The following is a 27,999-nucleotide window of genomic DNA, read 5'->3' on the forward strand; positions in this document are numbered from 1 at the left end:
TTAGTTCAAACTACACATTCTTAATTGGAATCTTAATTAAAATCCGGTGGATTAACCATTATTAAATTTATGCTATTTGACCACCAATTATTAGATTTCATATAGACAAACAATTATCCACTAAAATAAGGAGAGTACATATACAAATACCTTAGTATCCACCCGTTTCATACCCGCACAATATATATTTAGATATTTTTATTTTATTATCATATACTCATGTTAATTTATCGATTTTACTATTAAACTTGTACGCATTTTAACATAAATGTTTGTTTATTTCTTAACTCAATGATAACATCCTCTATTCTTTTTAATGTTGTTAAAAATTTAGAGCAACATGATAAATTATATATTATTTTTTATTAAAAAAACGGGTAAACCAGTATAAGTACGTGTATAACTTAGATAATCTTTTTAAACCATGGATATAGAGACGAATATTATAAAACCATGAATATGGAGACGAATATTATAATACCCAGCTCATTAGCATCTCTAATTTCCGCGCTTCCAATAGGCCAAACCATAGATTATTAGTAGTAACTCGGTTTAGGTTTCTACCAATAAAACTCTACTGAGAAGGGGTGGATAACTTACTCGTGAACACTTGAAATTAATTGTATTAACTACACATTTGGCTTCAAGGGAGAAGATACGCACAAGTAATGATGGATGAACTTGTAGATGTGTCGAGAGCGGCGAGAACCTACATTTCTACACCAATAATAAACCACAATAAAGTTTACAACCAATTGGCAGCTACAATTACAATAACTCACCCTTATAGATGCAGAAACTGAAGGCACAAGCACAAAACTGGAATTACAAGTTCCGATCAAAAGTCCTTTACAATGGGGTTACAAGGTGTAATCTATTGTTTTCACTAGTCTTGTTATTCTACAACTATTTCAGGAACTGTGGGAAGTATGGGTCTTCTATACCTTTTAAGAAGCAAAGAAGAGCATACAACACTTACAGAAGACAGAGCCATGCATGCACCAGAAACCCATGGTGGCAGCTTGATACCTAGTGAAGGATATAAAACCCCAGCTGCAACTGGTATAGCAACAACATTGTAAGCCATTGCGAATACGTAATTCAATCTAATACGATCAAACGTCTTCCGAGAAAGATGGATGGCTGTGATCACATCTTCCAAGTTATTTCTCATCAAAACGAAGTTAGCAGCTTCTATTGCGACATCAGTTCCAGCCCCAATTGCCATGCCTACGTCAGCAGCAGCTAATGCTGGAGAATCGTTGATACCATCGCCCACCATTGCAACTATGCTTCCATCCATTTGGAATAAACGAACAATGTCAGCTTTCCCCGCAGGCATCACCTCTGCTCTCACATCTTGGATGCCAACCTGCCATGCAAAACATTTGTCATCACAAGATTGACAATATTGTCAATTTTGGTTCAGAGAAATAAATAATCCTAGTTATCAGAAAAATAGGCTTTACTAGCCAGCACAAAAAGAAACATGGTACTGTTATATACAGACCTCCTTGGCAACAGCATTAGCTGTTCTCCAGTTATCTCCTGTAACCATAACAGGTATGACACCCATTTTCTGGAGGCGCTCTATAACCACAGAAGCTTCTCTTTTTAGTGGGTCTGCAACCCCCAAAGCTCCGATCAATATATTATCATATGCTACTAGTATCCCTGTCTGCGCATTTCGTTCCAGCTCAACAACAAAATTCTCCACTTCTTTTGAAATATCAATATCATTTTCCACCATCAACGTCCTGTTGCCAACCTGTTGAGGATATGCTGCTTCTCATAAGAAACTCTTTACAGAAAAATAGTTAATTTCAACGTATTTTTGATACAAAGACAGACATATTACAAAACAATAGTAAAGTGACAATACCAAAATAAGCCTCCCGTTTATAGAGCATCGAACACCTCTTCCTGGGAGAGCAGAGAAGTCTGTGACATCAAAAAGCCACCCAGACTTCACATCATTCTGTGTAGTAGCTGAAGAATCATCGAAGAAATGAAAATGGCGTGCATATGCTAATACTGCTTTTGCTAATGGGTGTTCACTGCTAGCCTGAATTATATAAACAAATAAAATAAGTTATTGACTTGCTATTGATCCCTCTAAAATAGAAAAGTACGTTTTTCCCAAAAATTAAACAAATAAGAAAATAAATCTACTCCAATCTTGTTGCATATCCCATGCCCATGACAGCATGCCTTAACTGATGTGTATTGCTCATATTTACTAATAAGTGGATAGTTGCTTGGGCGTAGCGAAGGTGAGGGTTAGGACTGTATAATTTAAACACAAAATATAACCTTGTAGCCCTAATTGTGATTGACAGAAATCACAGCAGTGGCTCAATTTTGACGTGGTGACACTAATTTTGAATTCTAACGATAACACAGTTAAAGAAGTTAAGCAGTCTGTGACAAGAGGAAGGGAGGAATGAGAAGATGTGACAGTATAATGAAAAGACAACAATGGACAAAAAAAACAGAATTCACCTCAGCAGAAGCCACCAATTTAAGAAATTCCCCACGTTGCATTCCAGTGAATACCTTGGCAGTAGTAACACTGGCTTTTCCCTGAGTTAGAGTGCCTGTTTTATCAAATATCACATACTTCACCACCTGAGCCCTTTCCAAGGCATCTCCTCCTTTAATTAATACACCATTGTTAGCCCCAACCCCTGTTCCCACCATGACGGCTGTTGGTGTTGCTAAGCCAAGTGCACATGGACATGCAATCACCACTACAGATATTGAGAACATTAGGGCAAACACAAAGTGATTTCCATTCTCTGGCAGCCATGTTTCTGGGTAAGCTCCAACAGCTCCAGCAATATACCTGCAGATAAAAAATTCAAATTTAAAGATAAAATTAGGAATAAACATTTCGGTCATATTATAGAAGTCAACTTTAAGCAATATAACAAAACCAGTTAAAATGAACTTACCAACCCAAAAATGTCAACAAGGCCAAAGAAACAACGGTCGGAACAAATATGCTTGCTACCTGCCAGCCAAGAGAACGATACCCGAGTTTATATCATTTGTGAACCCGTCAACTACTGGATGTTATTGAATCGGCAAAAAAATTCTACTTTCAGAACATAATGAACAGGCAAAAAAACAGCTTAAGTTGATTCCTTAACAGCACATTTTTCAGCAATCAGAGAGCCTTCAAAATATTACCCCAACTATGCAACCTTAACCAAATGTTGTTTCCGAGCTACTCAATGTATCTTTTATAAGCTGACGCATGCTAAATTTTGAAAGTTTTGCATAACTAAATAAAAATGCAGAAAAAACCACTCGTAAAACTACCTCCGGTCAATCGCAAGAATATTTTACAGAACAGAAGATATGTTTCAGTCTAAAATTGTATTCTTCATAAGTGGGAATGATGCAATTTAGTTCTACATACAGAAACACGTACACAATGAAAAGTAACTCCCGTAGAACATGAAGATCAACAACCAAGACCCAAATACTTACATAATCAGCAAACTTCTGAATGGGAGCTTTGGACATCTGTGCTGTTTCAACCAAACTTATTATCTGACTCAAAACTGTATCAGATCCTACTTTAGTAACTTTAATGTGAAGGACGCCATGCATATTTATTGTACCCCCAATAACAGAACCATTCACCTCCTTCAAAACAGGTACAGATTCACCGGTTACCATGCTCTCATTTACATAACTTGAGCCCCAAGTAACAATACCATCAGCAGGAATCTTTGTACCAGGAAGAGTTTTCAATGTGTCACCAGGTTGAACAAGCAAAGAATCAATTTCTCTTTCTTCAAAAGACTTACCATCTAGAAAATCGACATGCTTATTAGTTATTATTGTCAATTAATTGATGAAGTCTAAAACATTAGAAAAGAAGTACCCTTAGGCTATGTTTGGGAGTTTGGAGAGGAAGGGAGGGGAGGGTTTTGAAAAATAGGAAGGATTGGGGGAAAAGAATAGAAAAATTTTAGTTTGGAGGGTTTTGGAGGATTTGATTTTCTTCATAACACCAAAAAACCCCTAATTTGGGGGAACTCAAAATTTGTATTAAAAGAGGGTTTTGGAGGGCTTAGACAAAATGTTCAAATATAATTTTTGTTGTTATAGTATTTCAAAAAGTAAATATACATTAATGATAAACATTATTTTATCATTCTAAACAAAAAAAAAATTTAAATTTTTTTTTAAAATTTCTCTATATTTTTAAAAAAAATCAATTTTCGAAGCCCTCCCCTCCAAACTCCCAAACATAGCCTTAAAGAAATGATATTTCAACCTAAGAGAACAAACATAGAAAATGAATGTAATATGCACCTTTATCATTAATAATTAATAAAGCTGTTGCAGGAGCAAGTTCTACTAATTTTTTGATGGCATCAGATGTCTTTCCCTTAGCAAGGACTTCCAAATACTTCCCCAATAAAACAAATGTTATAAGCATAGCACTTGTTTCAAAGTAAGTTGGGGACCAAAATCCAGTAAGAGCGCCATATAGAAGAGCATAAACAGAATAAACGTAAGAAGTGGTAGTTCCCACAACAATCAAGACATCCATGTTTGTTGAACCATTTCTAAGAGCCCTTCCAGCTGCAATATAAAAGCGCTTCCCAATTCCAAATTGGATGACACTAACTAATGCCCATTTCACCCAATCACGCATGAGAAAAGGCCCACATCGCCGAAGTAACAAGGAATACATAAATGGAATATGAGGACACACTACCTTCATGAAGAAGAGAGGAACCTGATAAATGCATCAAGCTAAAATCAATTCAAAAGATCAAACAAGAACATAAAAACATAAGGTATGCTAACACAATATCAGTAATTGAATGTGATGACAACGTGTATTTCTTAATTTTAGAATAGCAATTAACAGAACTTATGTAATTTATCTTTATACAGATTGGAATCGAAAGTTATTCAGTAATTTTGCAAGTGATTTCAAATACTCCAAAGAAATTGTGATTCATGATCACGTGAAAAGGAATATGAAGAAAGAAAAACAGGAAAATATAAAGAAATCATAAGATTGTTAAGTAAATTGAGATCAAATAAATACTCACACTAAGTAAAAGGCTGGAGATAAAGACCCGAAATATAGATGAGGTTTCTTCAACATCCTTAGAAGCCATCCTTGAATAAGGGCTTTTAACATGTAATTCAAACTTTCCATTGCTTTCCATGTGGATCCCATCAACTAAGGACCTTGGACTGAGAACTTGAGGATCGAATAGAACATCTAATTCACCTGATATCCGGTCAAAATTAAACTGCCTTACTCCTTTCATGTTACTAAGCATGTCTTCTATGACTTGTGCATCTATTAGACTGTACGCACCAACAACTCCAAAAATTATTTTATCCTGCTCATTGCTCTGTACAAACAAGGCTTCAAAGCCAGAATCTTCGATTGCATTGACTATATCATCTTTACTAATTACACTTGGATCATATTCGACTTCGCCTAACGAAGTAGCCAAAGCTACCACGGCCCTTTTAACCCCTGGAAGATTTCTTAAAATACCTTCAACGGAATTTACACAGGCTGCACATGTCATACCTCCAATTGTGAACTGTCCAACCAGGGTTTCATGTGGAATATTTCCAAGTCCGCTGGATTCGGGTAATATGTCTGCTTCAAACCCTGCATCTTCAATTGCATTTTTAATGTCTTCATCCTGGAATATGACAAGTTTCAGAATATAATTCAATGTCTATTGAATACAATCTTCTGGTAGTAATTCATACAGACATTTTATTAAAATTCTTTCTTGAATGGTGAATTACACAGATGCATACTAATGGATGAAGAAAGGCTTAATTTGTTATTATTTTTTACTCAACGGATATGTAACATAAGGGCAGGCATTTCAGGTATTAGTGTGCATCTGTATAGTTCGCTATTCAAGAAAGATATTATTTGTAAATAGTAGCAGAGCCAGATAGTTGAAAGAAGCCCACTTACTGGGCAACACAATTTTCATACTTGAGCATCAAGGCATTTGTACTACTACAAAAGTACCAGTATACAAAAAAAAATAGGAGGACGCATATCAGTTGAAGTTTCTATATGAATTATCATGAGATAAAACTGAGAAGAAGCATCAAATAAATTTTAGTTCACATGTTAGTTGATTAATGTATTGTGTATAGATTATAGGGATTACCTATAATCCTATATCCCAATGCAAAAATACACCTCTCAAAGTAGAGGAACAGGCATAACAAAGAACACTGGTACAAGATTGGGCGTGGGAGAGGGAACTACTGGCCATGCCTGACACCGAGCCAATTTTGTATTCTTTTGTTTTTTTTCTCATATACATGTTCTATAGTTTTATAGATACAAAATTGCATAGTGTACTAATTAATCAGTTTGGTTGAGATTATTTTCAATGTATTTAATCAATTTTTAGTGTATTGTGTTTGGTTACAAAAACAAGGTGGGAAAAAAATATCAATTTTGAGACCACGAGAATTGAATATGGAAGCAACACCACCCTAACTTTTGGGTTGACTAAAATCATTTATGGGAGTGGACCTATACAAAATACTTTATATTTACACATCTAAAGTGATTCCACTTTTTTCATCCAGACGAAAACAAATTCTTCTAAACTCCCTTTTAAAACATCATTATCAAAGTATCAAACACTAACCAATTTTTTCAAACTCAATTTCTTAAAATCAATTCTCTAAACATCAATTCTATCAAAATCTAAAACAAATAGAATTGTGTGCGTCTCTCTCTTCATAAATATTCACAAAATGTGATAGCACAATTTGTGGCAAAACAGGTTCGGCCCGCCGGGGATAGCCATTATGCCCACATTTTTTGCATGTCAAACAAATGTTTTAGGCTCATACTCTCTAATCCCGTCCCGTTTTTTGCGGACTTTTGCGGGCGCAGGTATTAACAAATTGTTTTGCAAGCAAGGCCCACATGCCGCCCCGCCCCGAGCCTCATATTTTTTCGGGACATACCAAGGTTTTAGGTGCGCACCTAAACTATGGCCGCCCCGTCATGAAAATGTAGCATGAGAGTATCATTTCCAAGAAATTACACATAAAATCCACTAGTTGATAATTTACATAATTGTAATCAATAGCTGCTACAAAGAGTTGAATTGAGTACAAGTTATCAAAGTCATCAGATAAATGTTACAGGAGTACTGTAGCACGGTCACCTTAAAAAAAATCGGCAGTGATTACGTTTAATTTATTTAGTTTTTAAAATTATTACTGCAGTAAAAAAAAAAAGTTGAGCAGTGAAGGAAAAAAGAGAGAACCTTAAGCATAGCAGGGTTGAAAACCACGTCAGCTTTGTTCTGCAGTAGAGCAACGGAAGCACTGAGAACTCCGTCAACCGCTTTCAAAGCTGATTCGATGGAATTAGAGCAAGCGGTGCATGTCATACCGGAGATTCTCACCTGAATTCTTCTTCTCTCATCGTCAACTCCGTCGCGGGAGTCAAGGAGCAATGCATGTTCCAAGTCATCGGAGTCATCGGTGGCGGTGATTTTCCGGCCGGCGGGTAGAAAAGTGAGCTGTAAGTCTCTCACATCAGCATGCGCCATTGGTGTAGTGGGAAATTGAGAATCGAAAGACCCAAACGAAGAGGAAGATGAAAAAATTCTCTACTCTTGTTGACTCTTTTTATTTGGGTTGATACTTGATAATTACTTTTTTTGTCTTTAGTTATTAATCTCATTAAAATTGCGTAATAAATGATTCTGATCTTCTTGAAAATAACTTTAAACACGTTTTTGATGTAAGAATATGATAAACTATAAAAAATGGAAACGTAATCAATATCCATTATTTTTTGTATTTTTTTTATGAGTGCGTATAACAAATGTTATAATTATTTTTTTATTTTTTCATCTTATCTTTGTTTGGCAAACACAAGAAAAGATTTTCTTTTAGTAACACTTAGATTTATTAGTATAAACTTATCTCTAAAATAGATTGGACCGATATAACGAGAAGATTATCTTCGATTTAGATCATGCACGGGCTACAATGTTTTTGGCACACACAACAAAGGATTTTTTTAATAGTAAATTTTATATTTATTAGCCTACACCTATACTAGTATGTAAAAGATTGGTGTTCATTTTCAATAAAAAAAGGTAGAAAAGAGAGAAGCAAGAAGAATATAATGAATTAGTTATAAATTGTGATTATTTGATTTCTCTTTGGAACAAGATTAGGATTTACAATTACAATGATAAAAGACTAGTATGTTATTTATAAGAAAATTATCACACTAAACTAATAGGTTTTTACATGCAGATCCATTACACAAGCTAACTTAGTGAATAAGCCAACTTAAACAATTGGACTTAACAAACAAGTCCAATTCGACATGCTAACAAACTTAGCATTTGGACTACTGCATACTTGAGCATACTTCGACTACAACATTATAGGCTTTTGACTACTACATGCTAAGATCCTGTCGAATTGATCAACAAATGTACATCCACAAGAATAAACTTCAAGACACTTAAGAAAGTTTGGAATGGAAAACCAGTAGAATACTCAAATTTGAAGATTTTTGGAGCCTAGGCGTTTGCTCATATCAAATAAGACAAACTTGATGCTAGGGTTGTGAAATGTGTCTTCATTAGTTATCCTGAAGGGGTGAAAGTTTACAAATTATGGAAGATGGAACTTGGAGGATCAAAATTTAACATAAGTAGGAATGTTACTTTTGACGAGACTCGTATGGGGATGAAGTGCAAATAATTGGATGTTAAAGAATAAAAAACTAAGGTGGAAAAGACTCAGTTTGAGAGGGAGGTTCCTACTAGTGAGACTAGAGACGTGGAGGTAGTAGAAACTCTTATTTCCAATACTATTGAAGAAAAACATATAATGTCTCCTAATTATCAATTGGCTTATGATAGAGTTAGGAGGAGGGTTGTACCACCCCAAAGGTACAATTATGTTGATCTTATTTATTATGCTTTGAATGCGGTTGCAGGGGTGCAAGATTCAGAACCAGAGACCTTCAAGGAAGCACTAAAAAACAAAGATAGAGAAAGATGGTTGATTGCAGTAAATGATGAGATGAATTCATTGATGAAGAACCGTACTTGATAGCTTGTGAGACTACCTAAGAAACAAAGGGTGGTTGGATGCAAGTGCATTTTCAAGAAGAATGAAGGTATTCCAAAAATTGAAGAACCAAGGTTTAAGGCAAGACTTGTAGCGAAGGGTTTCTCTCAGGTGGAAGGGATTGATTACAATGAAATTTTTTCACCTGTGATAAAATATTATTCTATAAGGATACTTATGGAAATTGTAAATCAATATAATCTTGAGTTAGAACAGATGGACGTCAAAACATATTTCTTGCATGGATACCTTGAAGAGACAATCTGCATAAAATAACCTAAAGGTTGTAAATGATAAGGCTAAGGTAAGTTTATTGAAGAAATCTTTATATGAGTTGAAACAAAGCCCAAGGCAGTGATATCATTGGTTTGATGAATTTCTTCTTAAACATGGTTTTGTACAAAGTAATTATGATAGTTGTGTATACATATTGAAAAGGAACGAGAAAGTCACTATCTACCTCCTTTTATATGCTGATGATATTCTGATGGCAAACTCTAGCAAAAACGAGATTAGTAAGCTCGATGAGATTTTAAATAGTAAATTTGAGATGAAAGATCTTGGTGAAGCTAAAAGAATCGTGGGTATGGATATCATGAGAAACTACAAGAAGAGTGAATTATTCTTATCAGGCTTGGCAACATAACCCGTACTCGCGGCTATCCACCCGAACCCACCCCTAAACCTGTCCAGTTTATTACATGATGTATATTATTATTATTTAGTTGTTATAATCTAGATTATTGAATATGCCACTAATGTTTTGATATTTTAATTTGTATTTATTATTTAAAATATTCGAAATGTATGTATGAAATTTTTTGAGATTGTTTTATTTTATTATTTATAATGCAATTTGATTTTGTAAAAATAAATATTTCTATTAAAAAATTGATGTTTATAAATGGATGGTGGCAGGGCGAGGATATCCGAACTCATTTGGGACAGGTTTAGAATGTGGTGATGCTAAAACCGTCAACACTCCTTTGGGTCATCACACGAAGCTTTCGATTAAACAATGTCCTTAAGCCGACGAAGAGAATAAGATAATGGAGAGTAATTCATATGCAAGTGGAACTGAAAAACATTATGTATGGTATGGTGTATAGTAGATTGAACTTAGTATATGCAATCAGCATAGTAAGTTGATTTATGGTAAATCCTGGCCAGGTTTATTAGGAAGCTTTGAAGTGGGCAATGAGGTATTTGAATGGTATGCTAAAGAGTGGTTTAAAATACACAAGGTCAACTCAAGAGAAAGACACTTTGGAGGTTTTTTTTAGATTCTGACTATGCAGGTAATGTGGACACTAGAAAATCCTTATCAGGTTTTGTGGTCGCATTATCTACTACTAAAGAGGAATATTTTGCCCTTATTGAAGGGGTCAACAAAGGCATATGACTAAAAGGCATGATTGGGGAGTTAGGGACTACTAAGTAATATGTAAAGATAAATTGTGACAGTCAAAGTGCCATTCACCTGGCCAATCATCAAATTTATCATGAGAGGACAACACGTTAACACCCATTTACACTTTATAAGGGACATGATAGAGTCAAAGGAGATTCAGGTTCAGAAATTATAGTCGGAAGAGAATCTAGCTGATATATTCACCAAATCATTGCCAAGATCAAGGTTCAAGCATTGCTTGGACTTGATCAAATTTGTTGAAAAGTGGTTCAAGCTTTGGAGAAAACAGTAAGGTGGTTGGCGGTTAAATTGGCATCACCATCAGTTTAAAGTCAAATGGAGAGTTGTTGCAATATGCTTAAAACCTCAAGTGAAAAAAGAGAAAGAAAATAGAAATATTTTGGTACTGACAATTTTGGGCTTGTTTGTAGATTCGTTTGTTAATGGGTCTGTTGTACCCCAAAATTTGCACTCATATATTTACAAATGTCGCTTTATTACAAATAAAAGTGATGACGCGTTTGGTAAGAGTATAAAGTTTGCATGCAGAAGGTCCCGAGTTCAAATCTTACCATCTTCCTTATTTTAAATATATTTTCTTATTTGTCACCTTTTTCTAATTTTCTTGTTTTTATAATTTTTCTTTTTCTTCATATTTTAATTTTTAAACTAACGTGTTTACTGTCATTTATTAGGATATTAACTTTTTTTTTTTTTTCTTTCTCTAAACTAATTATTGTTAGGTCATTTAATTGTTTGTTTCGGTTACTAATCTTTCATTAAAAAAAATCAAACATTCCAAATCCATCATCATCATGTTTACGTGTATATATCAATTTCAAAAAACTGTACAAAATAAAATCATAATGAGCTCATTCAAAACCTTTCTTAATTCACATTACTCAGCTTAAATTCAATTTTTTTTTCCTAATATAAAATTTCACTATAAGAAAGAGACCTATCGATTTCCATCGGGGGGACTAGACATAAACTATCAATTCTCACGATTGCTCTCTCTGACTTTTTAGGCCACTTCCAGTTACTAATTCCACCAAAACCTTCACGTAGAGTTACAGCAACAATACAAGTATAGTCCTCCGTTATAACCAAACCTTCCATCATACCACAAACCATTTTCTATCATAGTCCTTCAAAAGAACAACCTACAATCTCATTCAACTTCAAGGCACCAAAGCCACAGTTTAACATGACCATATAGATTTGTACAGATGTTTTTGTGTTTTTTTTTACAGAATAAGAACTGAAGTTATCAATAAGGAAACTGAATCACCGCAACATTCAACGGCGCTCGGCACATCACAGCTTGCAGCAAGAGATCCGCAACGATCGTGTTCGAAGTAACTCGCACAAAGAACGCATCAGCATCCGATCCGTAATCACGCAAACTGCGAGTCATCAACGAAACGAGCATCATCGCAACTCGACACAAGAACGACTTCAGAGGCGATTTCACAGAGAAAAGCTTGCCCTTTGGGTGTCGTCACTCCGATAACTTTCGGATCGGTAACGTCTAATTTCAGTTCTGAGTTTTCCCTCTTTGATTTGCAGTGATGATGATCCAAATGCTCATTAATCTATGCCTCAGTAATACAGTTTCTGTGTGGTGTTTAAATTTGATTTGAGATGTGTGTTACATTCTAAACTGAAAATCGATTAATGTTGTCTTGATCCCAAAAGTTCTGAAGGGTGAGATTTGGATAGAGGTTAAAACCTGTTTTGAACTGTATTTGCACTTTGTGTTTTCCTTGAGTTGTGATGTTGATGGATCTTTTGGCTATGGCGGAATCGGTTGGGAGAGAGAACGCTGAGAGTTGATGAAGAAAGAGATATGAATATGTTTTTACGTGTACCTATTCTCCTACTTTTATTCCATTTTATTTTATTTTATTTATTGTTAATTGATAGATATTGAGTGTTAATAGGTCTTTATGGTTATTTAATTCAGTCAACATTTATTTCTATTTTATTGTTTTTAATCCTTTTAATTTAAAAAATAAAAAAACTAAAATTGAAAAGAGAAGACCGATTCTCACCAAAAAATTAGGATCTTAGTTTTTTTTAATTAGATTTTATTTTTATCTAAGTTTTTTTTATTAAATAAAAAATGAGATATATGGGGAGTGGTCGTATGACCCCATTTTGTTTCTTCCCCCATTTCAGTTATTTTTAGAATAATATTATTGTCTTTATTTTGTTTTTTTTTATTTTAATTAGTTTTCATTTATATTTTTATATAGAATAAAAGTAGAGTTTTAGAACTTTGGGCCTTATTAAATCTTGCACTTCCTCTTTGCTGTTGGTTTTGTCCTTTAATTCTAATGTTTCTATTTTCTTTAATAGCTGCTTATCTTTCAATTCATAAAAAATACAAAAAAAATATATTAGTTATTTAGAGTTTTAATAATATAAACTGTCAATATATTTGTTTTAATTTTAATTTAATTTGGTTATTTTTTAGACTTTTTTTGTTTTTAATATTTTGATCAATATTTGTTCATATTTTGTCAACTCTCATACATCATTTTTATGAATAATTACTAACATTTTTTTGTTATTTATTGTGAGGTACCATTATGATACATTGGACTACTTCATGGACATTAACAAGCTTTATCTTTAATTTTACATATTATCTTTTATTTTTTCCCCTTCATTTTCATGCGGTTTGTAATTCCCCACCCCGAAGCGATGTAATAGCGTAGGATTTACTTTCTGCACTTTATTTTCCTGCAAAACTTATATTGTTTAGATGTATGCTAATTAGGGTGTGTATGGCAAGATAATTTAATTAACCGTTAGCTCACTAATTTTAAAGATTAAATATCTGAATCCAACATACTCATTTTATTGTTCACACACTCACCTCTAGGGTACGCCCCTCTTGGTTGCCTTACGAATAATAACGGTCATGTCCCTCGAATGTAGAGATACTTTAGCAAACGATGACCCTCGAAAATATCATCATAGAAAGATCTTAGTCCCTCGATGTCCCTCGGAGTTGCATACGGTAAAAGATCTTGTCCCTCGGAGTCCCTTCGGAAAATGATGATAGTCCCGCTAAATTGCTAAGGTATTTCTATCATGTTGCCTTCAACGACCGTCGATGACTCTTCGATGACCCGCACGTCCAATATAAACAAGGACTACCTACTTCTATATAGTATGGATAGTCCTAGGAACTTTAAAAAGCATAGAAAAAGACCAACTATTTAGGGTAGTGCTCTTAATATGCCTAGCTCAATAAAAAACATCTTTTCAAAACTCTTTCGAAAAACTAAGGCTACGCATTTACGCTAAAGTCCTTATGTCCCTTTTCAATTCAAAACAAACAAACATGAGCTAAGTAAATTAAGAGCCCGTAGATAACTACGGATGAAAAGGGTGCTTACACCTTCCCTTTTCATAACTTACCCCCCGAGCCCGTTTTCTTTCAAATAAGGTCTTTTTCTGTACTTTTTACCTTTCCTAACATTGGACAAAATAAAAGTCGGTGGCGACTCATGCTCACCGCAACATTGTTGCATATTAAAAATAAAGTCAGTTCACCGAGTTACAGAACTGGCGACTCTGCTGGGGAGTCTTTAAGAGGGGTATACCTTAGGGCTTAGTTCATTGTAAATGTTTTTAATTGTTTGTTTGGAAAATGCTTGGGTTTGTTATTGTGTGAAAGATCCTACACCCGGATCTGAGTACCTTAGGTAAATGGCATGAGATCAAGGAGACTGCACAGCGTATACTGATGTGGTTGATCTGATGGCCATCGTTAGTGCGACACATTGGTTTGTCCTGGTGTTCCTTGGGATCCGACTCGAGGAAATGCTTGGCTACCGCGTGGTGTCATTAAGCACTAATTCGCCCCTAGAACCTTAGTTGAACTAAACTTTGGCCTTTTAGAAAGTAGCGAGATGGCTGGCTTTGGTTCCGACTGAAGTTGGTTGATACTCGAAGCTACACTCATATGGACTGGACTTTCGGGACCTTTTCGGTTGGTGATTCGATCGCCGAACTGAAATAAGCGCCTTCGAGAAAGGTCAATGATATGAGCTCCCTAGAACCCGATCTTTATCTAGGACAGGTTGAACCAACTAAACTTCAGTGGGAGGGTACTTACCTTTGAACTTCATGCAAGCCTTTAAACCTAAGGCTACTTGTGTGACTTGTTTGTATTCATTATCTAACCGTTGGTTTTCTTGCAAGGTTTGTTTATACCCTAATCGTTTGGTTTCCTTGCAGGATTTGTTCATACCCTAACAGGTTTTGTGTGTAGGACTTACTTGTCCATATTACCTTATGCTTTTACCTAACATGCTGACTAACCTTTTTCAAGGATCTTAGGGATTCATAACACATACTTTCCAGGTACTATGGAAGGACTATCAAGAGCCTAAATTTATATCGAGGGGCAAGAGGATTTATTTTCCTCTAGCCAGATGCCTTCAAACTCAAGGGTACAATTCCTATCAAGGGGCAAGAGGATTTATTTTCCTCTAGCCACATGCCTTCAAACTCAAGGGTAAAATTTCTATCAAGGGGCAAGAGGATTTATTTTCCTCTAGCCAAATGTCTTCAAACTCAAGGGTACAGTTCTTATCAAGGGGCAAGAGGATTTATTTTCCTTTGGCCACATGCTCTTAAGCTCAAAAGTACCATACCCTGAATCAGAGGCTATGACCCACTGGATATGGTGAGCCTGATTCTTAAAGAAGGACGTTCAAAGATGGAAGTCGTAGTTCTTCAACAAAGCTGCAACTACATTTCAATGTTGCAAATTGGGTTCCAGAAAGATCCTTGAAAACATTGCATATGCATTTGCATACATGTCATTGCATAACAGGTTTCCAGACAACGAGCTTATCATTTTTTGCCTCAAATCCCTAAAGCTTGATACTTACAACTCCTTTGTGGCTTCGTCAGAATCTTCTTCTTAGAAGTAATCTGTAGTTCAGATACGAACACTTGGTTTGATTTCTTCTCTGGGGCACTTGGTCAGTCGATCGATAATTGCCAACTAGTCCGAGATAAGGTACAAGACCTGATTGATGCAAAGGCTATCATATTCACACTTGCAGGCCAGATTTGAAGTTCTCCTTCGACTCCATGGACCTTCTGAAGCAACAAGTCCATACGGAGAAAATCTCCTCAATGTTGGCAATTCGTAATTTCTCATGCATTTTCATGCGTAATCTTTCTTGTTCTTGTTCAATACTGCTTATATGTCATACTTGTTTGTTTTTGAACTATAATAATGATGCATTGAATATGTTTGTCTTGAAAAAATCCATTCGCTCTCGCTCTAATATGTTTTTATTTGCTTGTGATACCAAAATCTCAGTGATAAAGCATGATGACTCTGAAGGGAGAATGACGAACCTATAATACCTATAATCTCAAATGGTGTGCTTTCGAGTAAAACCCTGTTGATGACGTACAGGCATTGTTTCAAATCCAAACACTGGAGATATAAGGAAGTTAATCCCTTGTCAACCCCTTTGAGCCTTGAAGTAGGAGTTTCTTTTCTATACGAAAAAACCCTCACATTTAACCTAGGGGCAGGGTAGTGTTCAGTTAACCTGATTGAGTGTTCAAAATTCAGCAGGAGCTCGCATCTAAGGATACAAAAATGGTTATCCTTCAAAAGGTTGAGGAAAAGTCGAGACCGCAATGGTCATCTCTCGCAATAGGAGGTTAAAGTATGACGATACAACAACGACTATCCCTCGTCGACCAAGAAATGAGGCAGTCACAATTTTTCCAACAAATCGAAGACATCTCAGGATCATACGACTTGTTCAAAAAAACGAATCGAAAAAAGAAAAAAGAAAGCCCGCTAAGTCAATAACTTGAAAAAAAAATGACTTAGGCAAAAGTTAGGGCATCCCGCTAGACTTCAAACTCGGAATTCAAAAGAATTTTCCCACGCAAAAGATCCTCAACAAAAGGGGCAAATTCGCGTGTCTATAAATTCAAGATCGTGTGATCAGACACCAACAATAAAAGGTAAGTGACTGCCACGTCCGAACACCTCATCGATTCCTCAAATCGACTCAAACTCTTCTTGAAGGATGAATGCTCACGTCAATTTAACTGAACTTAGGTTGGAGAACATCACGAAGGGGGTGGGCACCAATAAAATTTTGAGCCTAAACATCCATTTTTTTTTTTTTTCTAAAAAAAAACCGTGAACCTGACCACGTTACAACCCTCAAAAGTCCTAATTGAAGCAGGGTTAATTCGAAAGCATACTGTAAACGAGAATACGGTAAACTGACTCCTAGGAGTTCTGCTAAAACGCTTGAGTTGGTATCACACCACCTTTCACAAAAATAGATGTTTTAACATCCTTTCAAAAATTTCCTCTTTAAAACTTCAAGACAAGTATGAACTTCGCATTAGAATTATATTTCTCATTCTAAACATTCTTTGCATATGAACAAGTACTTGACACCAGGAAAGCTTCCATCATGAGCTGCAGATGAAAAGTTTAATCCTTTCAAGGGACAAGTTATCTTCAGAACTCCGTTGAGTTCGAGCGAGAATATCTCAAGTTCTGATCACCCTCAGGGGCACAAAAGCAGTTGGATACTCCGTTGAGTAATAGTTCAGTCAATCTGGGGCAATCAAGTCAAGACTCGAGGACTCTCTCAAAAAGTGTTGATCAATCAGGGGCATCGTTCCTAAACTCATGATACTGGGGGCAGGTTGCTTGTGGTATCACAGAACTCAGAAAGTCCTCCAGACAGACAAAGTCGCTTCAAAAGCACGTCAAAAGCAGAAATTTTTCCTACAAATGACTCATTTGGTTAAAACGCCAATGTGTACAAGGGGCATGACATTTTATTGTCCAATTCATCTGGGGCAGTCAAGTCGAGATTCAAATAATACCTCAAAGGCACTGAACACTCGGGGATTTATTTTCCCCGCAAAACACTGATACAATTTACTGTCATCATTAACAACATTTGCATTCATACATCATACACGGCATATGCATAATAGTCTCATTCATCTCAAAAACATACAATACATACATCATGACATTGCATAAAACCAACTTTATCTTTCGGGTCGACCAATCGGTCAGGCAACTATCGTCAACAAAGTTAAATACAGCCTAAAGTGTGGCTCTTTCAGATATGGTCTAATGTACGACTCGTTCTGACATACTTCCAGATATGGTCTAATGTACGACTCGTTCTGGTATCCTTCATCAGATATGGTCTAATGTATGGCTCGTTCTGATGTTCTCCTTCAGATATGGTTTAATGAATAACTCGTTCTGATGTCCTACTTCCAGATATGGTCTAATGTACGACCCGTTCTGGTATTCCTCTTCAGATATGGTTTAATGAATAACTCGTTCTGATGTCCTACTTCCAGATATGGTCTAATGTACGACCCGTTCTGGTATTCCTCTTCAGATATGGTTTAATGAATAACTCGTTCTGATGTCCTACTTCCAGATATGGTCTAATGTACGACCCGTTCTGGTATTCCTCTTCAGATATGGTTTAATGAATAACTCGTTCTGATGTCCTACTTCCAGATATGGTCTAATGTACGACCCGTTCTGGTATTCCTCTTCAGATATGGTTTAATGAATAACTCGTTCTGATGTCCTACTTCCAGATATGGTCTAATGTACGACCCGTTCTGGTATTCCTCTTCAGATATGGTTTAATAAATAACTCGTTCTGATGTCCTACTTCCAGATATGGTCTAATGTACGACCCGTTCTGGTATTCCTCTTCAGATATGGTTTAATGAATAACTCGTTCTGATGTCCTACGCCAGATATGTTCCGGAAGCCTGAACCCCGAATAATCTGAATTCTACGATTGAAATATTCCGGAAGCCTGAACCCCGGATGTTCTGAAATCTACGGCAGATATGTTTCGGAAGCCTGAACCCCGAACGATCTGAATTCTATGGTAGATGTTTTGGAAGCTCGAACCCCGAACATCTATGAGCCTCTATTCCAGATATACGTTTGGAAGCTTGAACCCCAAACATTCTGAAGATCTATCATATACGCACCCTGGGAAGCATGACCCCCCAGGTTGCTGACAAATACCTCAACTAAATGGCATCTTTAAGCCCACTTCCGATAACATCCTGTCAATCCAACAAATGGCATCAGTAAGCCCATTCAAACCATCAATAGCACTACTCCCTGTACCAACAAGTGCAAATTTTTGGGTATTTTATTGTTCAATCCTCTTCCACCTTCAGATTCCGAGTGGCGAACACGCTAATCTACATCTTCAGGTTTAAGAAGATTGAACAGGGGCAGCTGTTGTACCCCAAAATTTGCACTCATATATTTACAAATGTCGCTTTATTACAAATAAAAGTGATGACGCGTTTGGTAAGAGTATAAAGTTTGCATGCAGAAGGTCCCGAGTTCAAATCTTACCATCTTCCTTATTTTAAATATATTTTCTTATTTGTCACCTTTTTCTAATTTTCTTGTTTTTATAATTTTTCTTTTTCTTCATATTTTAATTTTTAAACTAACGTGTTTACTGTCATTTATTAGGATATTAACTTTTTTTTTTTTCTTTCTCTAAACTAATTATTGTTAGGTCATTTAATTGTTTGTTTCGGTTACTAATCTTTCATTAAAAAAAATCAAACATTCCAAATCCATCATCATCATGTTTACGTGTATATATCAATTTCAAAAAACTGTACAAAATAAAATCATAATGAGCTCATTCAAAACCTTTCTTAATTCACATTACTCAGCTTAAATTCAATTTTTTTTTCCTAATATAAAATTTCACTATAAGAAAGAGACCTATCGATTTCCATCGGGGGGACTAGACATAAACTATCAATTCTCACGATTGCTCTCTCTGACTTTTTAGGCCACTTCCAGTTACTAATTCCACCAAAACCTTCACGTAGAGTTACAGCAACAATACAAGTATAGTCCTCCGTTATAACCAAACCTTCCATCATACCACAAACCATTTTCTATCATAGTCCTTCAAAAGAACAACCTACAATCTCATTCAACTTCAAGGCACCAAAGCCACAGTTTAACATGACCATATAGATTTGTACAGATGTTTTTGTGTTTTTTTTTACAGAATAAGAACTGAAGTTATCAATAAGGAAACTGAATCACCGCAACATTCAACGGCGCTCGGCACATCACAGCTTGCAGCAAGAGATCCGCAACGATCGTGTTCGAAGTAACTCGCACAAAGAACGCATCAGCATCCGATCCGTAATCACGCAAACTGCGAGTCATCAACGAAACGAGCATCATCGCAACTCGACACAAGAACGACTTCAGAGGCGATTTCACAGAGAAAAGCTTGCCCTTTGGGTGTCGTCACTCCGATAACTTTCGGATCGGTAACGTCTAATTTCAGTTCTGAGTTTTCCCTCTTTGATTTGCAGTGATGATGATCCAAATGCTCATTAATCTATGCCTCAGTAATACAGTTTCTGTGTGGTGTTTAAATTTGATTTGAGATGTGTGTTACATTCTAAACTGAAAATCGATTAATGTTGTCTTGATCCCAAAAGTTCTGAAGGGTGAGATTTGGATAGAGGTTAAAACCTGTTTTGAACTGTATTTGCACTTTGTGTTTTCCTTGAGTTGTGATGTTGATGGATCTTTTGGCTATGGCGGAATCGGTTGGGAGAGAGAACGCTGAGAGTTGATGAAGAAAGAGATATGAATATGTTTTTACGTGTACCTATTCTCCTACTTTTATTCCATTTTATTTTATTTTATTTATTGTTAATTGATAGATATTGAGTGTTAATAGGTCTTTATGGTTATTTAATTCAGTCAACATTTATTTCTATTTTATTGTTTTTAATCCTTTTAATTTAAAAAATAAAAAAACTAAAATTGAAAAGAGAAGACCGATTCTCACCAAAAAATTAGGATCTTAGTTTTTTTTAATTAGATTTTATTTTTATCTAAGTTTTTTTTATTAAATAAAAAATGAGATATATGGGGAGTGGTCGTATGACCCCATTTTGTTTCTTCCCCCATTTCAGTTATTTTTAGAATAATATTATTGTCTTTATTTTGTTTTTTTTTATTTTAATTAGTTTTCATTTATATTTTTATATAGAATAAAAGTAGAGTTTTAGAACTTTGGGCCTTATTAAATCTTGCACTTCCTCTTTGCTGTTGGTTTTGTCCTTTAATTCTAATGTTTCTATTTTCTTTAATAGCTGCTTATCTTTCAATTCATAAAAAATACAAAAAAAATATATTAGTTATTTAGAGTTTTAATAATATAAACTGTCAATATATTTGTTTTAATTTTAATTTAATTTGGTTATTTTTTAGACTTTTTTTGTTTTTAATATTTTGATCAATATTTGTTCATATTTTGTCAACTCTCATACATCATTTTTATGAATAATTACTAACATTTTTTTGTTATTTATTGTGAGGTACCATTATGATACATTGGACTACTTCATGGACATTAACAAGCTTTATCTTTAATTTTACATATTATCTTTTATTTTTTCCCCTTCATTTTCATGCGGTTTGTAATTCCCCACCCCGAAGCGATGTAATAGCGTAGGATTTACTTTCTGCACTTTATTTTCCTGCAAAACTTATATTGTTTAGATGTATGCTAATTAGGGTGTGTATGGCAAGATAATTTAATTAACCGTTAGCTCACTAATTTTAAAGATTAAATATCTGAATCCAACATACTCATTTTATTGTTCACACACTCACCTCTAGGGTACGCCCCTCTTGGTTGCCTTACGAATAATAACGGTCATGTCCCTCGAATGTAGAGATACTTTAGCAAACGATGACCCTCGAAAATATCATCATAGAAAGATCTTAGTCCCTCGATGTCCCTCGGAGTTGCATACGGTAAAAGATCTTGTCCCTCGGAGTCCCTTCGGAAAATGATGATAGTCCCGCTAAATTGCTAAGGTATTTCTATCATGTTGCCTTCAACGACCGTCGATGACTCTTCGATGACCCGCACGTCCAATATAAACAAGGACTACCTACTTCTATATAGTATGGATAGTCCTAGGAACTTTAAAAAGCATAGAAAAAGACCAACTATTTAGGGTAGTGCTCTTAATATGCCTAGCTCAATAAAAAACATCTTTTCAAAACTCTTTCGAAAAACTAAGGCTACGCATTTACGCTAAAGTCCTTATGTCCCTTTTCAATTCAAAACAATCAAACATGAGCTAAGTAAATTAAGAGCCCGTAGATAACTACGGATGAAAAGGGTGCTTACACCTTCCCTTTTCATAACTTACCCCCCGAGCCCGTTTTCTTTCAAATAAGGTCTTTTTCTGTACTTTTTACCTTTCCTAACATTGGACAAAATAAAAGTCGGTGGCGACTCATGCTCACCGCAACATTGTTGCATATTAAAAATAAAGTCAGTTCACCGAGTTACAGGGTCATATCTTGGATCTGTTAATATTGTTAGTTAAATATGGATTTTCTCTCATTTATTAAGTGGGAGCAGCATAAGGTATAAATAATGGTTTTAGTAATCAAGGAAAACCTTTTAGAGTTATTTAGAAGGGTCAAATAATACTTCTTGATACCTTGAATGAAAGGTCAAATAACACTTCTTGATACCTTGGGTTTGTGTGATTCATATATTGAGAGTTGGAGAGATTAAGAAACACTTTGGTAGCAAATATAAGTTTGTTGTTGGGAGCCTTCAGGGTTTATTCTTGGGATCTCTCAAGGAGAAGACTATTTTCTTGTAACTCATATGTAATCTCTTATAACAACCTTCTAAATATAGTGAATTAGAGAGTTGCTCTCTCTCCCAGACGTAGATCATTTGATCGAACATAGTAAATGATTTTCTTGTGTTCTCGCCTACTATTATTTTTATTACTTGAGGACATTTGGTTTTCACTGTTCTTTGTTCCCACATATCTAAAGTGTTTATTTAAATTGAACATTGTCATTATCACAACAGTACATAAAATAATCTTAAATAAACTCGTGTAATGCAAAGGATTAAAAATATATAATGTAAATACACTGACCAAATACATACATTATAGCAAAAATATACCTCAATAAATACATACAATTATGCAGTAGATCTAAATTAAAACTAAACATCTCCACGCATGAGAATCCACAAAAGCATACAATATAGTTTAACTTCATACACATACATAATCAAATTGATATCCAATTAAGTTCACTTAACATTGACATGATTACAATACAATTCAATATACAAACAATATGGTCTAAATAAACATGTCATACATAAATATGATATAATATACGTTAATACAATCCAATACAATTTGTACCAACTCAATACGATAAATATGAACACATGAGGGACCAATATTTTCAAAAAAAAATTATATCAAGATACCACCACATATAACTTTAAACGTCTGCACCAACATTTAATGAAAGTCATACATTCCGCTTTCAATACTCATATCGAGACACCATACAAAATCATAATTGAAGGCTTTCGGATCCTGCAAGATGGAAGCTTCAGCAAGTGGATGAATGAGTGGTTGGTTCGCTCGCTAGTTGTAATTTTGATTCGGCTTAAGCTGCTGGCGGGTGTTTGTCTAAGGAGTCCTGTTGTGTTTTGGCTTGGCCCGACTTTGGTGCTTAGTTGTATAGTGAGTGTCAGTGTAGTCAACATTGATCCCTCTTTCGCCGCAGAGCCATTATGGATGATCGAGTCATTAAAACAATGTTGTGTCGATAGTTAGGTGGTGCTAAGGAGCTCTGAAGGAGTCAACTTTAACTCTAGTATATTTTGATACTAGTTGTCTAAGTCTCGGTGTTTCGGGTAGCTAATTGTTGTGGTGTGAATCTCTGTCACGATGGATAGTGTGGTTGAAGTTTAGGAGGGTATTTTAATACAAGGTTGTATTTGCAGAGTTCCAATCTGGACAAGAGTTTTGGTCTGCTGCAACATGTCTTAGCAGCACTGAGATATTAGCCCTGGTGTGGTGGGAGCTTTTGCAGACTTATAAGTGTAATACTGTGTTGTTAGAGTGGTGTTATTAGGAATCCTAAAGCGCTTCTATGTCTGTTGAGGTAAACATTAGTAGATTGAATTTTGAACACCATGAGGAGCATAAGGGCGTTCATCATCTCTGTGTCTCTGAGTTCGACCGGGTCGGGATGGTAGTGTCATTTTTGGTGTCGACTGAAACAATTTGGATTTATTTAGATTGGTTATGCAGGTGCTGAATTTAGCTTAGTCAATGGAGATACTGTCATTTTTTTTGTCATATACTACATAAAAATAATTCTTTTGTTAATTCCTATTAGTTTGGAATGGAGTTGGTATCTTAGCAGTTGGTCTCCTTATTAGGATTGGGTTGTGTTCCAAATAGAGGATTTTTTGGTGTTGGATCTACTTATTATTTTGGTGTTGGGTTTACTTGTTAGTTGTTTTGACAGTAATTATAATTTATTGTGACAATACTTGTAATGTGCACTTCCAGTGTTAAATGTTTGAATAAAATTTTGGCCTTTACAAAAAAAACACTTTATTTCAAGTTCAAACATGTCTTGTCTTCTCAAAACTGTTAGAAAAATAATTTAAATCAAATGGAATTGAGGCTAGAATCGTGTACATAACACTTTTCTTATAGTATTTCAAGCACTCTCAAATTGTCTTAGAATTTCTATGTAGGAATACCCATGATAATTCAGCATTCTCTCGTCTGTGCAAGACCGACGAAAACTTGAATGTAGCGAATAGTGTCTGGAATTTACTCTAGAGGATTTGCGTTTTTGTGTTGTGATTTTCTGAATTCAGAATAAATTATTTATAGGCCACATTGGTATTGTTTCACAAGGTAGCGACCCTTGGTGAAACAATGTCTTTTACCAAAAGTCACAATGATTGGCCTATAACAACACACTTCAAAAGTTGTATGGTTTCATTCTAAAACACTTCATGAAGTGTTGCCATTTTTTCAAATCCACTTCTCTTGTCATTTTGGAACAACTATTATAATAATTACAACAATTCCCCACTTGTTCTAATAATGACAAGATCAATTCCAGAAAGTAAAAAGCAAAAGAGTGTTAATACAGTTAGGTATCTTTTGATTTGAACTTAACCTTAGTAAAGACAACACAAAGCCTAATCAGAATGTTAGGTAGCTATGCTTTGAACCGTTATTCCATGTGATCAGACCGGAATACTATACACACACTCTTTAAAGGTTCTTCGCTTACATATCTCGCCTAGCACTATTTTATGGCCATGTGCTTCTCCTGTTTTCATGAGAGAAACTTCAACTCTCACTTTAAGAAGGCACCATCTTGAAATTCATATAGGTGAAGTTCAGTTTGTATCTATTTCTTGAGATACATATCCTCCTCGATATAGAACTTCATTAAGAGTTTTTAAAAAACTCAACCCTCAATTATGTAATAGTCAACATTGTAACAAAATGTTGCACTAACTTCCAAATCAACGACTTATTGTTACACATTGAATCTTAGGTTAAGATGTATTAACTTCAGATTGGGTTGCTATCATTGTCGGAACGCTTATTCAAGGAGTTTCAACCTCACACCTCTTAGGGTTGTCTTTACTAAATCCCTGGCCAATATTTTAGTAAATGAGTTATTCAAATTATAGATCGATCGTATATATGTGAATGAAATGATTACATCTTTAATCAATTTTCTCACGAAAGAATGTCTAAGGCCTCAGTGCCCAGACTTTTCATTTTACACTTATCTGAATTGTCTTGCTAAATTGGCTTGACTAACACATTGTGTTAACACCTTTGAAACTTGTCTTTAGCCAATGAAACTTCCAACATAAGGTCCCTAAACCATTCAACTTCTTTGACTAGTGGAAGCGAGATCCACACACCATGACTCCATGGTCAAGAGAGTGATGCATGTTTGTTTCTTGCTCTTCCAAGAAATATCACCCCAACTAGTGTAAATATCCACTTTGTTGTAAATTTATGATCTCCAACACTCAATATCCAACTCATATTGGTATATCCTTCTAATATGGAAGGAAACCTACCATAATAGAGGTCAAGACTTTGGTTTAAAAGATAATCAAAATCCTTGTGATCGAAAATCCTTGTGACGGCCTTCCAATGCTCATCATTTGGATTGCTAGTAAATCTACTCATTTACTAATTACAAATGCTATGTCGGATATAGAACATTGCACTAGAAAACCAATTTCACTTGTGTATTCTAATATAGCCATAACTCTTCCATCATCATTTTGACACTAAGATCAAATTGAATATTCAATTTCTTGAAACGTGGCCGTTTGAACTTATAAAGAACTTTCTCAACAAAGTGTGTTTGACTAAGTTCATAACCCCCACTATTTCGTATTACTTTGATCCCAAAAAAGGGTCAAATAATCCAAGATCTTTCATCTTGAATATGGAAGTTTTATCAATATAATTTGTTTGACTATGTTTTTAACCCCCACTATTTTGTTTTACTTAGATCGAAAATGGTGTCTATCATTTCAAGATATTTTCATCTTGAATGTCAAATCTAGAAACCTCTTTGTTTCTAAAGTTCCATTCATCTCGTTAATAATGATCAACATATAATCAACACAAAGACAAGAAAATCACATTGTTCTCACACAACTTTGTGTACAAACACTTGTCACAAGAATTAGATGAAGAAGGTTCTTAGATAATCATGCATGATGATGCAAGAAGGTTTTTAGATGAAGTGAGAGATAAAATTATGAGCAATTTAAAGTATTATAGTATAAATTGCAATGAGTATCTTATTTAAGTTCTCTTGTCTCAAATATTCACTTGAATTTCTATGTTCAACTTTCTTGATCAACTTCATCTTTGATGTGCATGACACTTTTGATCCTTTTATTCTTTGATAGTCTTTGTCTTCATCAAAACTAGATATAAGATATATTCTTCACAATCTCCCCCTTTTTGATGATGACAAACTCTTTGAATTCATGTTTTTATAAGATTGAAAAGTCCCCTCATAAGTTGTGTGTCTCCTCTTTTATTTTTGGTGAGCTTGGCAATGACAAAGTCAAACTTTTTTGATGTCATTGTTTCGATGCTTGTTTTAATCCACACAAGGATTTGACAAGCTTCCACATGTTTTTTTCATTATCAGTAAGCACATAACCTTATGGTTGCTCCATGTAAATCTCCTCGCCGAGATCTCTATTTAGGAATGCCGTTTTGACATCCATTTAGCTTATCCTTAGTTCGGGATATTTCAACAATCAGTGAAGAAATTTCGGTTTGTGTTTCAACAATCCACGGAGAACCTTTCTCACGAGGTTCTTATTTGTAGAAATCTCAATATCCTTATCCTCCGCGATAAGGTTCTCAAAATTATACAACTCGTTATGATTCACCTTTGAATGATCTTTATATGTCTTATAATAATAAATTTCATGAAACACGAACAATTGACAATTCAATTGTAAAATTTAAAATTTTAACTTTAATAAATTTAATTATTTTAGTGATTTAACAAATTCTACTTGTTGTAACATATTGTGAGATATTGGATCGAACTCTAGTATGGCCGAAGGGTAGCTTCTTGGTTCGACAGGGTTAAGCATGATGTCGAAGGTTGTTCACATGCTTGTGTCGAAGATGCTAGGGTTGTTAGCATGTTAAATTAGGTTTTAGTGTTTAAACCCTAATTTGTTAAGTTAGCTTGTTTATTAAGTTGGCTTGTGTAATGGGCCTTGTGGAAAAAGCCCATTAGTTAGTATGTTAGGTTTTATTATAAATAGCATACTAGTCTCTCATCATTGCTAAGCTGCAAATCCTAATTTAGGGTGAGAGAGGTTATTTGTTATTCTTGTAAACTTGTAATCTTGTTTTAAGAGAAAGTAAAAGAATAGCAGTTATAACCAATTCTTGTGTTCTTATTCTCTTCCCTAATTCCCTATTATACTTTGTTATTGGTATCGTTTTTCACAACACATATAATTATGATTAGTTTCATATTTATTACTACTGTAGTATACCACTTTTATTATATTTTCAATATATATATATATATATATATATATATATATATATATATATATATATATATATATATATATATATATATATATATATGTATATATCTCCATGTGAAATGAAACTAAATAAGACAAATGACCATTGAAGACAAACATGTATAATCACACAATAACAATAGTTATTATATAACCAAAACGAACTCCATGATCGTTGAAGAGAGATATGCATAGGAACATAGTAACAATATTTATTATAAAACCAAAATAAAAATTCTGGCCTACAGTACATCGTTTCCTTTGCAGAAATCACGGTGCAATATAGAACCATGACAATTTATGTATATAGGGAGACTACAGTACAACGATAACATACACTGCAACATGGTTATTGATGTATGCATTGCTCGAAAAAACATGTCTAGCACTGTAAGATAA

The 27,999-nt window shown here is 34.8% G+C and overlaps 1 protein-coding gene across 1 annotated transcript; it reads right to left on the reverse strand.

Annotated features, from left to right (window-relative positions):
• Nucleotides 1-690: 690 nt before the first annotated feature.
• On the reverse strand, nucleotides 691-7,723 carry LOC131634527 (copper-transporting ATPase RAN1-like). The gene is made up of 9 exons (XM_058905197.1): nucleotides 7,308-7,723; nucleotides 5,082-5,696; nucleotides 4,330-4,759; nucleotides 3,496-3,821; nucleotides 2,955-3,013; nucleotides 2,503-2,845; nucleotides 1,883-2,065; nucleotides 1,511-1,768; nucleotides 691-1,372 (listed from the first exon to the last, which is right to left on the reverse strand). Exons 1-9 carry the CDS (start codon nucleotides 7,593-7,595, stop codon nucleotides 896-898), a joined length of 2,979 nt encoding a protein of 992 aa, XP_058761180.1. The 5' UTR covers nucleotides 7,596-7,723; the 3' UTR covers nucleotides 691-895.
• Between the last annotated feature and the right edge of the window lie 20,276 nt (nucleotides 7,724-27,999).

The sequence above is a fragment of the Vicia villosa genome, unplaced genomic scaffold (genome assembly GCF_029867415.1).
Source record: "Vicia villosa cultivar HV-30 ecotype Madison, WI unplaced genomic scaffold, Vvil1.0 ctg.001311F_1_1, whole genome shotgun sequence".
NCBI classification, from domain to species: domain Eukaryota; kingdom Viridiplantae; phylum Streptophyta; class Magnoliopsida; order Fabales; family Fabaceae; genus Vicia; species Vicia villosa.

Bases quoted from the DNA above. Each gene is read 5' to 3' on its own strand.
- LOC131634527 (XM_058905197.1), bottom strand. From the start codon at position 7,595: ATGGCGCATGCTGATGTGAGAGACTTACAGCTCACTTTTCTACCCGCC. The intron at 3,014-3,495 runs GTAAGTATTTGG...CTTGGCTGGCAG, and splicing joins TTCAGAAGTTTGCTGATTAT to GTAGCAAGCATATTTGTTCC. The intron at 2,846-2,954 runs GTAAGTTCATTT...TTTTATCTGCAG, and splicing joins TTGTTGACATTTTTGGGTTG to GTATATTGCTGGAGCTGTTG.